The following is a 14,080-nucleotide window of genomic DNA, read 5'->3' on the forward strand; positions in this document are numbered from 1 at the left end:
GGAGACAGGACCCAGGACCATCCGTAACGAGCACCCCCATTCTAGCAGCTGGGTTTCCACCCCATGAGGGCTGCCCAGAGGGCCAGGGTCTCAGCGACGCCCTCAGGAAGACCGCTCAGGGGATGAAAGCGCCCACGAGCACATCATTCTACCTGGCCCATCTGGTCACGGCCACCTGCGGGGGGACAAAGCGTCTGACATCCTGGCTGACCAACCTTCCCCAAGCTGGAGGTCAGTCGTCTTGTGGAACAGCCACGGTGTGGCCTACACTTCACTTGAAATAGCCGGGCCTAGAATTCGGGCAGCGCTGGAAGCCATGGTTTATCGGTCTGGACAGATGGAGGCAGGTGCCGGGATTTAAGGGACTCTTCTGACATTTGGGCTGGTTTTCATTCCTCTGAGGAACCTGAAGTGTTCCGGCCAAAGCCCAGCAGGACAAGAGCCGAGCGCGGACCCTCCACCCCCCTCCCCCGCCTGAGCCCCGAGAATGGCTGTACCCTGGGAGGGGATGTCCCAGAGAGGGGTCCCCAAGAGACAAAGGACTGTCCAGCCCTGAGGGCAACGGCACCTTCCTCCAAAAACTCTAAAGCCTCGCCAGGGTCGGTGGGCGTGGTCGAGTCAGGGCAATTCTCCAAAGGCTTTTAGGACAAGCTTCTAACGCCCACAGGGCAGGAGTGGCAGCTGCCTGACCCCAAGAGCTGAGCTGCTTTTCAGTCCATGTTTTCACTCTCCACGGTCACCCCTCCAGAACCAGAGATAAAGGAGTTTGCTAGAAAGGCACACCAGGTGAGAGCCTGTGGGCTCCATGCCCTGGGGCCTCCAGCAACCTCCCACCTCCCCCAGTCCAGGCCCAGGCAGGTGCCACCTTTGTTTCCTGAGCATCGCCCTGCTCTCAACCCAGACCACCCATCTCAGGGCCTCCAGTGTGGCGGTCTGGTCCCCAGAAGGCTCAAGTGTGCCCCGGGAAGGGAGCGCCCGCCCAGCAATGCCGCACCGCAGGCCCGACCCAGGACAACCCGCAGCCACGGGCCATTCTGTCCTCACCTGCGGAAGGTCTGGGTACAGAATGACCTGGGAAGTGCAATCTGCAGACAGGACAGAGGCCCAGAGGTGTCCCAGGCAGCTCCCGCATCAGACTGCATCAGGATCAATGAAAACACCAGGGCCGACATCCTTTAACGTTGTTCAAAACCGCAGGCCCCTGGGAACACCACCTCCCGGGGCCAGTGCGGACGTGTGGCCGGGTGAAGTGAGCACCTCTGGCTTTAGGGAGATGAGGGTCCCCTCCAGGCCCTGCCCGGCTGCGTGGTGGCATTTGCCAAGGGGAGGGGTGGCAAGTTTTGCTCAGAAGTGGCTGGTTCCCGTCGAGGAAACGCAACACGAACATTTCCCTTGAACCCAGGAGGCTGTGGCTGCCAGGAGCGGTTGGCGGGGGTGGGCAGAAACGCTGAAGAAATGGGAAGGCGTGCACAGGTACGCGCATCTGAGGACCCCCCAGCCCATTAAGCCACATTCTCCGTCGCTGTTTGAACTTGGGATTTCAGCTCCACCAAGAGCACAAAATGAGTCTGGAACGTGAGGTCACCCCTTCCAGAGGGGTGCTGAGAGGAGTGGGGACCCAGGAAAGCCAGCGTCATCTCCCAAGCCACCTGCCACCCCGCCCCCACTTCCAGAAGGGGGCAGGGGAAGGAGGCAGGTGTTGGGGAATGACCACCTCTCACCTGCTCCTCTCGGGTTCACCTGCGGGGCAACCCCACCTGCCACACGCACGTTCCCAGAGCACCCGGAACCACTACATAGCGGCACGGCAGGCTCAGCCATGGCCAGGCTCCCTCTCCCCAGCTCACCCTGTGGCTCAGGTATCGGGGTGCTCCCCCAGTTCAGGGGAGGGAGCTAACCATTCAGAGAAACCCGGGACCTTCACTCAGAAGTCCGGGCTGGGACCTTGGGAGAGGAGGCTGGGGCCCACTGGGGTTCCCAGGGCTGAAAAGGCAGCAGGTGGGCACCTGAGCCGAAGCCAGGGCTGCGGGACGCCTGCTGCACGTGCCGGCACGTCCCTGGGGCCCACAGGGTCCTCAGAGGGCGCTGAGAGGCTGACTTGGGTGGGGGTGGGGAGGAAGACGGACCCCTGGCCCGTAGACGGCCCACCAGGGCCTCAGCACAGCCAAGGGCTGGGGGACTGGAAGGGCCTGGGTTCCTAGATTAGCAGCCTTGTGGCCTCGGGGCACCCTGCTCCTCACCAGGCACAGCACCGGACCTCGCACCCAGGAGCAGATCCGGCGTATTTCAAACACACAGCAAGGACAGTGACCAGGGAGCTGATGTAGAGGGACCCTGGAGCCTCCCAAAGAGAGCAGGACAGCCCGGGGATGCTTACTATCAATGCTCTGCAAACACCCGACGCATACGGAGTCCACACCAGGTGCTGGGACAGGGAGGCCACGGTGCCACGGGCCTACCCCGGGGCGCCCACCTCCCGCCTCTGCCCTTCTGTGGTGACCCCCAGCGACAGGGCTGGACAGGAGGTGCCGGCGTCTGTGTGGACAGCAGCCTCTGGGAGGAGGAGGGTGGGGGGACTCCGTGCCAGGACCGGAGGAGACCTACGGCCCCCCACTCCCCGAGGCCTGAGCCGCGCTCCCGGCATTGGTATTTCAGGATGATGGGTCCGCGCTGGCCAACACGGACCTGTGGCCACACACACACACACACACACACGGTCCCCTCTGCAGGGAAGGGCTCCCAGTTCGTCTGGCTTCAGGTCCCTCACTTGCGAAGGCCGAGGCGAGCACAGCCACCAGGCGGGGCCGCCTGGCAAGGTCACCTCCCTGCGGCCAGAGCGGCAGGCGTGCGACCCAGCCCCAGGCACTCACCGAGCTCACCGGCAGCCTTGATGTCAACGTTGTCGTAGCCGCTGCCTATCCGCACGATCACCCTCAGGGCCTTGAACTTCTCCAGGTCCTCCCTGGTGAGGGTGATGGTGTGGTACATCATGGCACCAACAGCTTCGTTTAATACCTGGGACGGGGGAAGCAGAACGCAGGCTGGAGCCTCGCCCCGTGTCCCCCATCGCCCTCGAGCCCGCAGCCGAGGATTTCAGCAGGGAAGCGACTGGCTGAGTGGCCCGTGGTTGTGCCGGGACTCTGCTGGTGACAACGGGGGGGGGGGGGGGGGGGTGTTAGGGTTAGGGTTGGCCTGGGGGGCGCCCACCTTCTCGTGGATCTCCTGAGTGGACTGTGCGTCACAGAAGGCCACGGTGGCCAGGTCCTTCAGGATGGGCATCTCCACGGTGCAGTCTCTCCCATCGAGCAGCGCCACCAGGGGGCGGGGGTGCAGGGGGCCGTTCATGATCTGGGGGCGGATGCCTGTGAGGACGGCAGGGTGATGCGGCAGGTGGGCAGGGTGGCCTGGCCTCCACTGGTGGCTCTGCTCCGCCCCCACTCACACCTGTCGGCTCCACCCCTACCCACCTCCATCAGGCGTGGGGGGGACTCCACAGCTCCCTCCCTACTCCCTGGGCCCCCGGGGTTCAAAGACCGCGGACTACTTGGGAGTCACTGGGGAAGATTCCGGGACGAGCCAAGGAGACCCAGAGAGAACATCTGTCCTCCGGGTCTGTCCGGGTGGGGGTCCGAGGGGGACCCGGGTCTCGGTGAGCCATCTCCAATGCTGTGCACACGAACCACCGTGGTTCCTAACTCCACCGCCATGTGGAATCAGGCCAACAAGACACAATTGCCCCCTGCACCTGCCAGGGCCCTCGGGGGGTGGGGGGGCTCCCCTCTGCTTCCCTGCCCCCACCTGCCCCCACTGTCCTTCCAAACAAACAAGAGGGACACGTCATGGCTCCTGAGGAAATCCCTGGTAGAAACAGGCACCCTGGGCTCAGCTCATGACCCCTCTTCACCTGGGCCAGGTGGCGGGAGTCGTGCATGAGGGCGCACAGCTCTCTGGGGACTCGGGAGAGCAGAGAATTTCTCCGAGGACAGCAAAGCGAGCAGCCCCTCCTCGGTCGGGTACCAGCATGTCAGAGAGGTCACGTGTCCTGCTGCCGTCAGACCAGGGACACCTGTCCCCACAGCTTGGGGGGTGGGGGCCAGGAGGCAGGCGGGGCCAGTTCTCCCTACACGCTGCCGAAGTGCGGACTGTCCCCCTGCTCCAGGCCGACCGGCTGGCCCAACGGGGCAGAGCGACACCCCCAACCCAATCGAGAGAGGAGCGGAAGCCTGAGGCAGGCGCCCGAGGCTGCGTGTGAGCCCTGGCACGTCCTCCCCGGTGATGCGGGAGCAGCATTTTCTCCAACAAAACCATTCCCTTCAAATCCACGTGCTGGCAAGTCTTGGACCTCGTGCCCTCCCGCCCCGCCACCCCCACCCCCCTGCGGGACCCCGGGACCCAGACGGCCAAGGTGGAATGACTCCCGCTTTCTCCACCCATCACGTGTGGGCTGTCACAGGCTACAAGTAAAAAGGAGAAAGCTTCCCGCACATCTTCTGCTTTCAGATGTCAGGACAGGCTTGGACAGTGACCGGCACGTCAAGGCCGGGCTCAGTCTGTCTCATTTCCTTCTTGCACAGAACGTACTTGTGCCGGCTCACGGGGCCTGCTGGGCACGGCTGGGCTCCTGGAGCCCCTGCCAGGAGCACGTGACGTTCCGGCCCTGGTGGCCTTTGTGTGGCCACGGGGCATGGGGTGAAGGCTCCGGCAGAGGCTTGCACAGGCTGCGCTCAGCTGCGTGGTCTCCCGGAAGGTTCCTCTCCTGCCAGCCCTGCAAAGGCCGCTGGGGGTGCCGGCCGGAGCCCCAGACACGCGAAGCCCCTGCGTGACCAGAGAGGGCTCATCACGCAGCGCGACATGCTTATGTCAGAAGCTGAAAGCGAAATCCCCACCTGGAGCCGTGTCCACGTTCCCACCAGTACGTGGAGGTGGGGAGGGTGTCCCCGTGGTGCCCACATGACCGCTGCAGTGGCCTCTCTGCCCCGGGAGAGCACTCCCACGCCACAGCTGCGGCCTCCTGGGACAATCACCTCATTGAACGAGGAGCAGAGAAAAGGCTTTTGTCCTGGCCTCAGAAGGGGCCAGGCCAGGGCGCAGGATTCCTCTGGGCAGCGCTTTCTCCATCCCGGGCCGGGATGCACCCAGTGATCTAGTCCCTCCCAGTCTGCGAGTGCCAACAGCACTCCTGCCTAACCCACGCGGCTCCCCAGTGCAGGGCAGTCAAGTGAATCGAGCCCAACAGCCTCGGCACCAGGCAGGAAAACAGGGACTCCCCCACCCCACGACTTCATCAGACCTTACCCCGCATGGCAGGTGGGGATCAGGGTGCCGAGGCGGTTTGTGGGCAGGGAGGGGTTGGTGAGCCCTCTGCTGGCGTTCTTCTTGGCTCAACTGGCAGGTAAGCCCCACAAGAGGTCAAGAGGAGTGTGTGCAAATGGGAAGAAGGATTCTCCAGAGACCAAGGGTGCCATCTTGAGACCAGCCCCGCGGGCCCTGCCCTTTACCCCAACTCTGCAGAAGGAAGTGATGGACGGTAATTCACACGGTGGCCTACACCCTCTCATTTCATCCCTGAGATGGCAGCACCGTCCCCTTTAACAGATGAGAACACTGAGGCACAGAGTGGAAAGCGGCCCCTGGAAAGGGGGCAGGGGGGGCTCGACGTGCTCACTAAAAAGCTCTTGCCTCTGCCCGTCCTTTTGGCCAACGAAAGGGTGAGACTTTGACCCATCCCTCTTTCACCAGATTCTTCTGCCCCTCCCCCTACCTGCTACCAATCCCAGGGGCGGACTCCCATGGACTGGGGGTCTTCCACTATGTGGTCAGATTGGCCCACCTGTCCCAAGCTGTCCCCCCTACAGGGTGCAGAACACCCTGACTTGCCTCTGAAGGAGCTGGCAAACGTGTTAATCGGACAATGTTTGCAGAGTTCAAGATCATAGTCAGAAACCCAAGTTGTTAATTAAAAAACCACCACAGAGGAAGACGCCGGGCAGGCACAAGGCAGGCATCTAGAGCTATCCAAGACATCTGTAGAGGCCGAGGGCCCTCATCACAAGATGTCCATCCACAGCATCAGCGCATGGATCCCGTTACCTGGGCAACACGCTCCAGGTTGCCTAGCGATCGCCCCCCCTCCCTGGCTTGGGTCGCCTCCTCTTTGGCGAAACCCACCCTTTGCCCTCGTTCAGGTTGGGCATGCAGAATGCAGCTGAGGCTTGTGCAGGAGACCCAGGGGCTCCCAGCGGAGGCCCCAGGCTCAGATACGGGCTGCAAGGCCTTATGGGGAAGCAGGAAAGGGCAAGGCGCAGGGGGTTGTGCTGGGAACGGATGCTGAGGCGGGGGATGGGGGGCAGCTGCATGGGAGGCGGGTATGGGTGAGACCCACACGTGTCCTGCGTGAAATGTGGGGGCCGCGGGAAACCCCACTGCTGAGGAGGAGAGAGAGCTGAGCCAGGCCACTGCCAAGATTCACTTCCAGTGAGGAAGGGACCATGCCCATACATGTTCCCTCAGTCACAGCAGGGACTCGTCAACCCACTCACCAGAGAATCCAGTTTAATTCAAGCCACCCTGCTGCCCAGCACCTGCTGTCCCTACAGTGTTGCTGAAGTTGGGGTAGAGGTTCCCAGAAGACCCCAGAAAATGCCAGCGAAGGGAAGTTGCAAATAGACTTGCCACGTTGCCTCATATTAACCAAGGTACTCTTCATCGCTTCTGACATTTTGAGTAATTTTTAGTATTAGGATGTAATGGACGGGTTGTTGCAAATAACCCATTAAGGGACTAGGGGAAAGGGGGTACCCAGGGGCAAGGGCGAACCCTAGGCCTGGAGGGAGTGCCCCATTTCCTCTACAGCCAGGGGATTTGGAGGGGAGAAAGCCAAGGCACAATGAATAAGGAAAATTGACTAAAAACCGATGTCTGTGACCAAAAGCTAGGGTACCGATAAGCAGACACTGCTCAAACCTCCAAAGGTGACATTCAGAAGCTCACAATGTCACTCTTATTCCCATGTCACGGCCAGGGCAGAGCCAAGTACGACCACATCCCGCACCAAGGAACAACACAGAAACAAGGAGAGAGCCCCTCACACAGTCCCAGAGACCCAACAGAGCCCGAGGAAACACCTGCTGAGGAGGATCTGAGGGTCCTGGTGGCCCTCTAGTCAACACGACTACTCCCTTTCTACAAGCTTGCCTTATTATCTATCTCAGGACAATTCCGGCTGCAGTTGGACACATCGCAAAAAATATATCACCACACTCCTTTCAACAACTTGTCCAGCATTAACTTTGCAAGGCTGGCTCCCCTGCTGTCAATTACTTGCTGGTTTCAGGCTCGCCTCTGCACAAGCAGGAACGTGTTCATCATCAGGGACGCGGTGCCCCAGCTCGAGGCCAGCTCCAATGGCCATCCTCGGGCCCGGTATTACTTACAGCAGGAGCTGCACACGAAAAATGGTGAAATTAGCCATTCAGTGGAAAACAACGACGATGCCAGGGCGCAATGCTGATCGTCTCGGGAAAGACAAGTCCACTGGCCTCATGGATTCAGGAGGAGGAGAGGGAGGTCCCCAGGCAGGACACTGGCAGCTCTCTGGCCCCTCGACCGGAATAGCACCCGATTTCTTCTAAGGAGCTGCTGCTTCTACGGGTGACACAGGCTGACAGGGTTGCAGTCGGACTAATGGGACCAGCTTCCCTAAGCAGAGTGACCGAGGGGAACCAGGCTGATCCTGCCACATGGAACAGTCCTGTGGGGTTTCTGAGACACATTTTCCGGCTCTCCTGGACACGGTGTGAGTTCGGCTGACATGCTTTCTACAGAACCATGCATCGTGTCTGAAGACCCGAGTTGGTTTCTGTTGCTTGTGACTCAAGAACCAAATGCCTGAGGTTTTTTTTGATTTTGCTATTTTAAGATTTCAAGAAACTCTGCAGTTTTACCCCAAAGCAAAGAGGCCACAATGAACATGTTTCGTCCGGCAGGCAGAGGCCTCTTTTTTACAACCCACCGGATTTTGCCAAAGCACCCCTGCCCTGTGGCAGCCCGGAAACACCTGTGCTAGGTGGGCCGGGATCTTGGACGACAGTCACGAGTGGACCACCCCACCTGCTCAGGGGCAGCCTCTGCTGACCAAGTATGACCACTGAGGGGGAAAGGGCCTGCCAAGCAGCGCAGATTTGAACCCCAATCTTCACTGCTGCTCAGGGGGCCTTGCAGGTAGAACCCAGCTGGGAGCCCTGGGGGCCCTGGAGGCAGTTGCTGGGATTCTCGGGTACTCTGGCAGCTGATGCTAGAATAAGTACCTGGAAAAAAACTGAGCGATCCATACGCGCCTTAGAAAGATCTGAGACAAAATGCACTGCCCTGCACGCCTAGCCAGAGGCCCTGGAGCCAATTGAATAAAGGGGTTGCCAGTTCCTATCGCAAGGTGGTCTGGAAGGTGGGGAGAGGAGACGCGGCCTCACAAAATCCCAGAGGTCCGCCACGGGCGGGAGAGGGCACTCAGATCTGGACTTGCAGCCTCTGCAGCCCGGACCACTTCACTAGGGTCTGAGCATGTGACCACGTTGCCCACCACCCCAAGAACAGCATCCCCTTAAGTGCGGGTGCCCCCCAATTAAAAAGCCACTTTCTGCCACCTTGCACAAACCAGCCCTCATTGGCTGGGCTCAGCAGTCCCGGTTTCTAGAAGGCCAGACACAGAATCCGATCTCGGGTCTGATAAGGAGCATATTTCACAGGCTTCCATTTCTACAATCTAGAGCTCAAACTCATGACCGGGGCCCAGCTGGGGACCAGATGCGGACTCCGGGTCACAAATGAACCTGCATCTGAAACTCGGCATTAAACTTGCAGACATGGTGCGGCACCTGGGGGGCTCAGTCGGTCGAGCGTCCGACTTCGGCTCAGGTCAGGATCTCACGACTCGGGAGTTCGAGCCCCACGATGGGCTCTGTGCCGACAGCTTGGAGCCCGGAGCCTGCTTCAGATTCTGTGTCTGTCTCGCTGCCCCTAACCCACACTCTGTGTCTGTCTCTCTCACAAGTAAACAAACAAACAAAAAACTTGCAGACATGGCTCTGCTGGGGGTGGGGGTGGGTCCATCCACCTACTGTGGTGCTCAGTGTTTTGCAACCTGGCCTGGTGATGGAGGTTGTGGCATCTTGGGTCTCGGTGCGAGGTCTCCTTGCTTGTAAACACGTTTACTCGTGGAATAAAAACCGCTCGAAACTGTCAGACACGGGATCTCGACAAGTGTCCCGTGGCTGGCTGCAGTTGGCTCAGAAAGCGGATCTGGAGAGCCAGCAAAGGCACAGTGACCGTCCCCGGAGGCCCAGGGAAGGCCCCGCGCACACGGCGGCTACTTTTGCCCTCCACGAGAAGTGACGTGGGAGAAGACGAGGCCGAGAGACCTCAAGGCAGCGAGCGTAGTAAAATGTGTGTTAAGGGTGGCACTATTCTGTTTATAAAAAAAAAAAAAAAAAAAAAAAAAATTTTATGTGTATTTATTTTGACAGAGAGAGAGAGAGAGAGAGCGCGCGCGAGCGAGCGCATGAGCGGGGGGAGGGGCAGAGAGAGAGGGAGACACAGAATCCGAAGCAGGCTCCAGGCTCTGAGCTGTCAGCCCAGAGCCCGACGCGGGGCTCGAACTCACGAACCGCGAGATCATGGCCTGAGCCGAAGTTGGATACTTAACCACCTGAGCCGCCTAGGCACCCCGAGGACTTTTTTAAGGGCATAGATATCACACTGTTAATCACATCATAAAATTATAATAATTTCTTAAAAAAAAATTTTTTTTTTTATTTAAAAAAAAAATTTTTTTTTTCAACGTTTATTTATTTTTGGGACAGAGAGAGACAGAGCATGAACGGGGGAGGGGCAGAGAGACAGGGAGACACAGAATCGGAAACAGGCTCCAGGCTCTGAGCCATCAGCCCAGAGCCCGACGTGGGGCTCGAACTCGCGGACCGCGAGATCGTGACCTGAGCCGAAGTCGGACGCCTAACCGACTGCGCCACCCAGGCGCCCCAAAAAAATTTTTTTAATGTTTAATTTTGAGAGAGAGAGAGAGAGAGAGAGAGAGAGAGAGACAGAGCATGAGTGGGGGGAGGGGCAGAGAGACAGGGAGACACAGAATTGGAAGCAGGCTCCAGGCTCTGAGCTGTCAGCACAGAGCCCAATGCAGGGCTGGAACCCATGAACCGTGAGATCATGACCTGAGCCGAAGTTGGACACTCAACTGACTGGGCCACCCAGGCACCCCTAGTGTGGCACTATTTTAAAGTAAAAAAAAAAAACAAAACCCAAAATCAAAAAACCTGTGGTTAGCGTTAGAAATCTCATCTTTGTTTCCACATCCCCGCCTTTAAACCTGCTTTGTGACGTGGTGTCCCCAAGCAGCTCTCCCAGGCCGAGCGAGCTGTGTCCGCGTCCTTCCCATGCCTCCGGGGCCGTCTGGGGACACAGTCCAGGCCTGTGTCCCTGTCCCCATCCCCCCAGCAGAGTACCTGATTTTTCTTAGGTTGTCTCTGTTTTCATGTCTTGTTTTATACTTCCGACAGTCCCGCTGGGGGAGGCCCACGAGAATGAACGTGGAAAATGAACGGGCACGTATAAAATCTGGGGGCTGAGGATCTACAGCAGTTTCTGGCTTCACGTTGGGCAGGCAGCACACTTCCCAGCGGAGGCAGAAGTAAAGCCAGTTCGGTGAAACCAGCACCGGCCGACAGCTCGCGGCCCCTCGGGGCTGGGTCTGTCCTCACGCCTTCCCAACTGCGTGCCTTCCTCAGGCTCTGACACGTGGCCCTGGCCCGGCTCTAGGGACGCACAGAGGAACCACCTCCCTCTGGGAGCTCCAAACGCACAGGCAATCTGGAAGAGATGGCGATCCCTGGGGGGTTTCAAAACCAGGAACACGAAGGGAGTCTTAACCAGGGCCAAGCGTGGAAGGCAACTTTTCTAGCACACAAGTTAAATCAGAACACCCCCAAATTCAGCTCCGGCTGGACCACAGTGGCCATTCTGCACACCTTGGGACGGCGAGAACGGAAGAGGAGAAAGGAAAGCGAACCAGCTAAGGAAAGCAAACACACAAGCTCGTTTTCTGCGCTCAGGGCAGGCATCACTAATCGAGCTCGGCACTTGTAGCCTGCAAGTCCCTGTCGAGCACGCCGCCCCACGGAGCCACCCTGCAAGGCTAGCTGCCATCTGCCTGCCGCGTGGAGCCCAATCCCCTCTCGAAACCGGCGAAGGAAGGTGAAGGTCGAGGTTTCCCACGATACACGAACACTGCGAGCGTAAGAAGGGAGCAGGGAGGCTCCAGGAGAAGGAAGCAAAGGCCCACCCAGGATCAGACCCCGGGTGCCGCCCCCGCCAGGCCTGTGACCTGCTGGGCTCCACGGTGGGTGCCTTGGTCTGCATCCACGTCCCTCACGGTGAAGAGTGTCAGCTGCGCCTGGCACGGGTCATCGACCGCTTAGGACACCTGCCTCCTGTGGTGATCAAAGCCCCTTCCCGACAAGACTTTGCTGCTGCACCCCACCCCAGCCCCCGAGGGGGGAGTGCACCTCCTCACCCCCGGAAATGGGCTGGCCTCGTGCTTTGCTCTGAACAACATCGGGTGGCAGGAGTGATGTGGCATCACTTCCGAGGCGAGTCCCCACAGGGTGGGCGTGGTGCCTTCCACATTCACACGGGAATGTGCGCCCCCCATGGTGCGAGGCACCTGGGAGGAAGGACCGCTGAGCGCAAGGCCCCGTTGGCCCCACTGACAGGGGGCCCGGAGTCATCTGCTAAGTGGCATAGCGGGCCAATGCACTCAGGAAGGCAAGGCCTGGGGGGTGGGGGGTGGCAGTGGGGTCGGAGCCCATGGTATGACCCATGCCCATGCTGCAGAAAGCCCTGGAAGCTTGTCCCCAGGCCTCGCCAAGACAGATCAAGTCCGGGTTCTTTTCAAACCCAGAGGCAAGAGCTCCCCTGGGGGCTGGGTTTGTGCAGGGGCGGGGGGTGGGGGGGCGCCCCAATCACGGTGAGGTGTGGACGGCTCAGTCATGGGATTCACAGTCACCGGCGTCCCTGTGTGAGGGCCTGGCCGTGGGAGGCTGAGACCCTGGTGTGTGGCCTTTTGAAACCACTTTCGCGTCTTCCCACTTTCTGGATGAGCCCCCAGCTCTTGGACTTCTTACTTGGAACATCCTAGAACTCCTACCTGATGCTAAGCCTTACGGTCGGGGCCTTAGGAGCCTCGTGTCAGAGGTCGCTCTTCCTGTCTGGAATGGAGTTCAACCCTTTCCTCCACCAGCACCGAGACCCGGGACGGCGACAGGGTCCACGCGGTGACTGATGGGCGAGCAGTGGCCTGAGGGCAGAGCCCAACACGGCGACCCTGAGCTCTGCGACGTCCCCGCAAGGGGCCAGCATCGAGAGCCTGGCCCGGCAGAAATTTATTCAACTCGACCCTGACGAAGGGCTAGCCCCAGGCCAGGTGCCGGAAAGACAGCAGGAGTAAAGAGCAAGACAGAACCAGCCTGGCTCAGATCTGGGGCCGGAAAGGAGCGAAGTCCTTCGCAAGCTAAGAGAGCGGCAAGGGCCACGCCATCCATCCCTGTGTGGACCCTCAGCCACTCTGGCCGTTGGCCCAACTCTCTCCAGGGATGCGCGACACAACCAGGCAGGAGGAAGGCTCAGCACGGACACCTCGCACGCAGCCCACGCTCTCCTTGGCCTGGGAGCACCAGCGACTTAGAGGCAGCTGGGTCTCCCAAGGCCACGTTCTTCCCCTGAGCTGTGGACCTACTAAAAACCACTGCATCGCACGTTACCAGGTGACGGCTATAGGCCTGAGTGCTCTCTCAGTGAAGCTGTTAGGAAAATAACACAAGGGTGGGAAAACCTGGCCTCGCCAGGCCCTCCGAGCACCCAGGGGCCGGGCTGTCGGCGGTAACGCGCAGAAGGGGACTGACTCCCCAGAGGGCTGGCTGTGTCCCACGGGGGCGCCTGGTTTTAAGCCACTCCTCAGCTCTGATTTTAATGTTGTCCGCAGTCAGCTGGAGGTTCAGATGGCCACAGGATAAGGAGATTAGCTTCTTAAATAAAACATGGATCTTAATGAGTCACGGCCCTCCCAGGGAGGCCACCTCCTTTTGTGGCTCAGGTAACAGGTGGACAGAAAGCCAGCCACGCGGGCGGCTCTCAGGTTCCCAGGAGCCCGAGCCACCGCCCCCTCCCCACCGAAGGCTTGCGGGGCGACTGCAGTTAGCCCAGCGTGCGTGTGTGCTCCTGTGTGTGGGGACTGCCAGAATAGAGAAGCAGGTGTCTATATTTGCGGGAACCACATCATCCAGTCAAAAAACCCAAAAAACAACGTAGAACTTCTGTACCTCCAGAAAGACAAGCATTTGTTGTCGCTTTAACTGGTTCCTTAGAGCAACCCAGGGAAACTGTCCCAGCCGCCTGAACCGTACAGAATGTCCACACCACACCAGGGACCTTGAACAGAGAAAAGTGACAGCAACTTTTCCTTTTTCCTACAGAGCTTAAGAACAAAACCAAGAGCCATTTATTGCTTGCTTGAAATCATTCCCGTGGACACTCACACGCGCAGGTGCCCCCCAGCCCTGCCGCGCTCGATGCATCCTTTCCAGAGTGGCTCCTGGCTTTGAGGGTGTGAGCCGTCGCCACCCTCACCAGTCGCCAGGGGGGGTCCCAGGTTTCAGGTGAATCCCTTTGTCCTGAAGGAGCTCCTGAGGCGGGGGGGGGGGGGGGGGATGAGCTTCGACCAGCTCAGGGCCACGGGGACAAGACAGAAAACCAAGCACGTGGGTGCGGGGCACATTTCCACAGCCAAGGATGCAAGGTTCTGCTTCTATTTGTGGTAAAACATGATTCATGTTCTGGATTTCCCCAAAGGCCAGTCTCACGTGGGTGGTCCTGGAGCGCGGAAGGAGGGAGGACGGGCTGGAGGGATGTAATCTGGGTCCAAGGGCAGCAGACACTCGGCTCAAGACCAACCGACCCCCAGGTTCAAGGACCCACTGGCTTCCCATCTGGGCGAGGTCACAATTCACCTTCCAGT

At 59.5% G+C, this 14,080-nt stretch overlaps 1 protein-coding gene across 8 annotated transcripts in view; it reads right to left on the reverse strand.

Annotated features, from left to right (window-relative positions):
* CTBP2 (C-terminal binding protein 2) overlaps positions 1-14,080 on the reverse strand; it is a 162,645-nt gene that overhangs the window by 9,268 nt on the left and 139,297 nt on the right. For 7 of the 8 annotated variants that reach the window (XM_047825666.1, XM_047825662.1, XM_047825663.1 and 4 more), the window contains 2 exons: positions 3,208-3,362; positions 2,871-3,015 (listed from right to left, as the gene is read on the reverse strand). In XM_047825666.1, coding sequence (XP_047681622.1) covers positions 2,871-3,015; positions 3,208-3,362 — 300 coding nt within the window. Of the gene's footprint in view, positions 1-2,870; positions 3,016-3,207; positions 3,363-13,385; positions 13,495-14,080 lie in introns of all 8 variants that reach the window. The other variant, XM_047825661.1, reaches the window with a different exon arrangement.

The sequence above is a fragment of the Prionailurus viverrinus genome, chromosome D2 (assembly GCF_022837055.1).
Source record: "Prionailurus viverrinus isolate Anna chromosome D2, UM_Priviv_1.0, whole genome shotgun sequence".
NCBI lineage: Eukaryota > Metazoa > Chordata > Mammalia > Carnivora > Felidae > Prionailurus > Prionailurus viverrinus.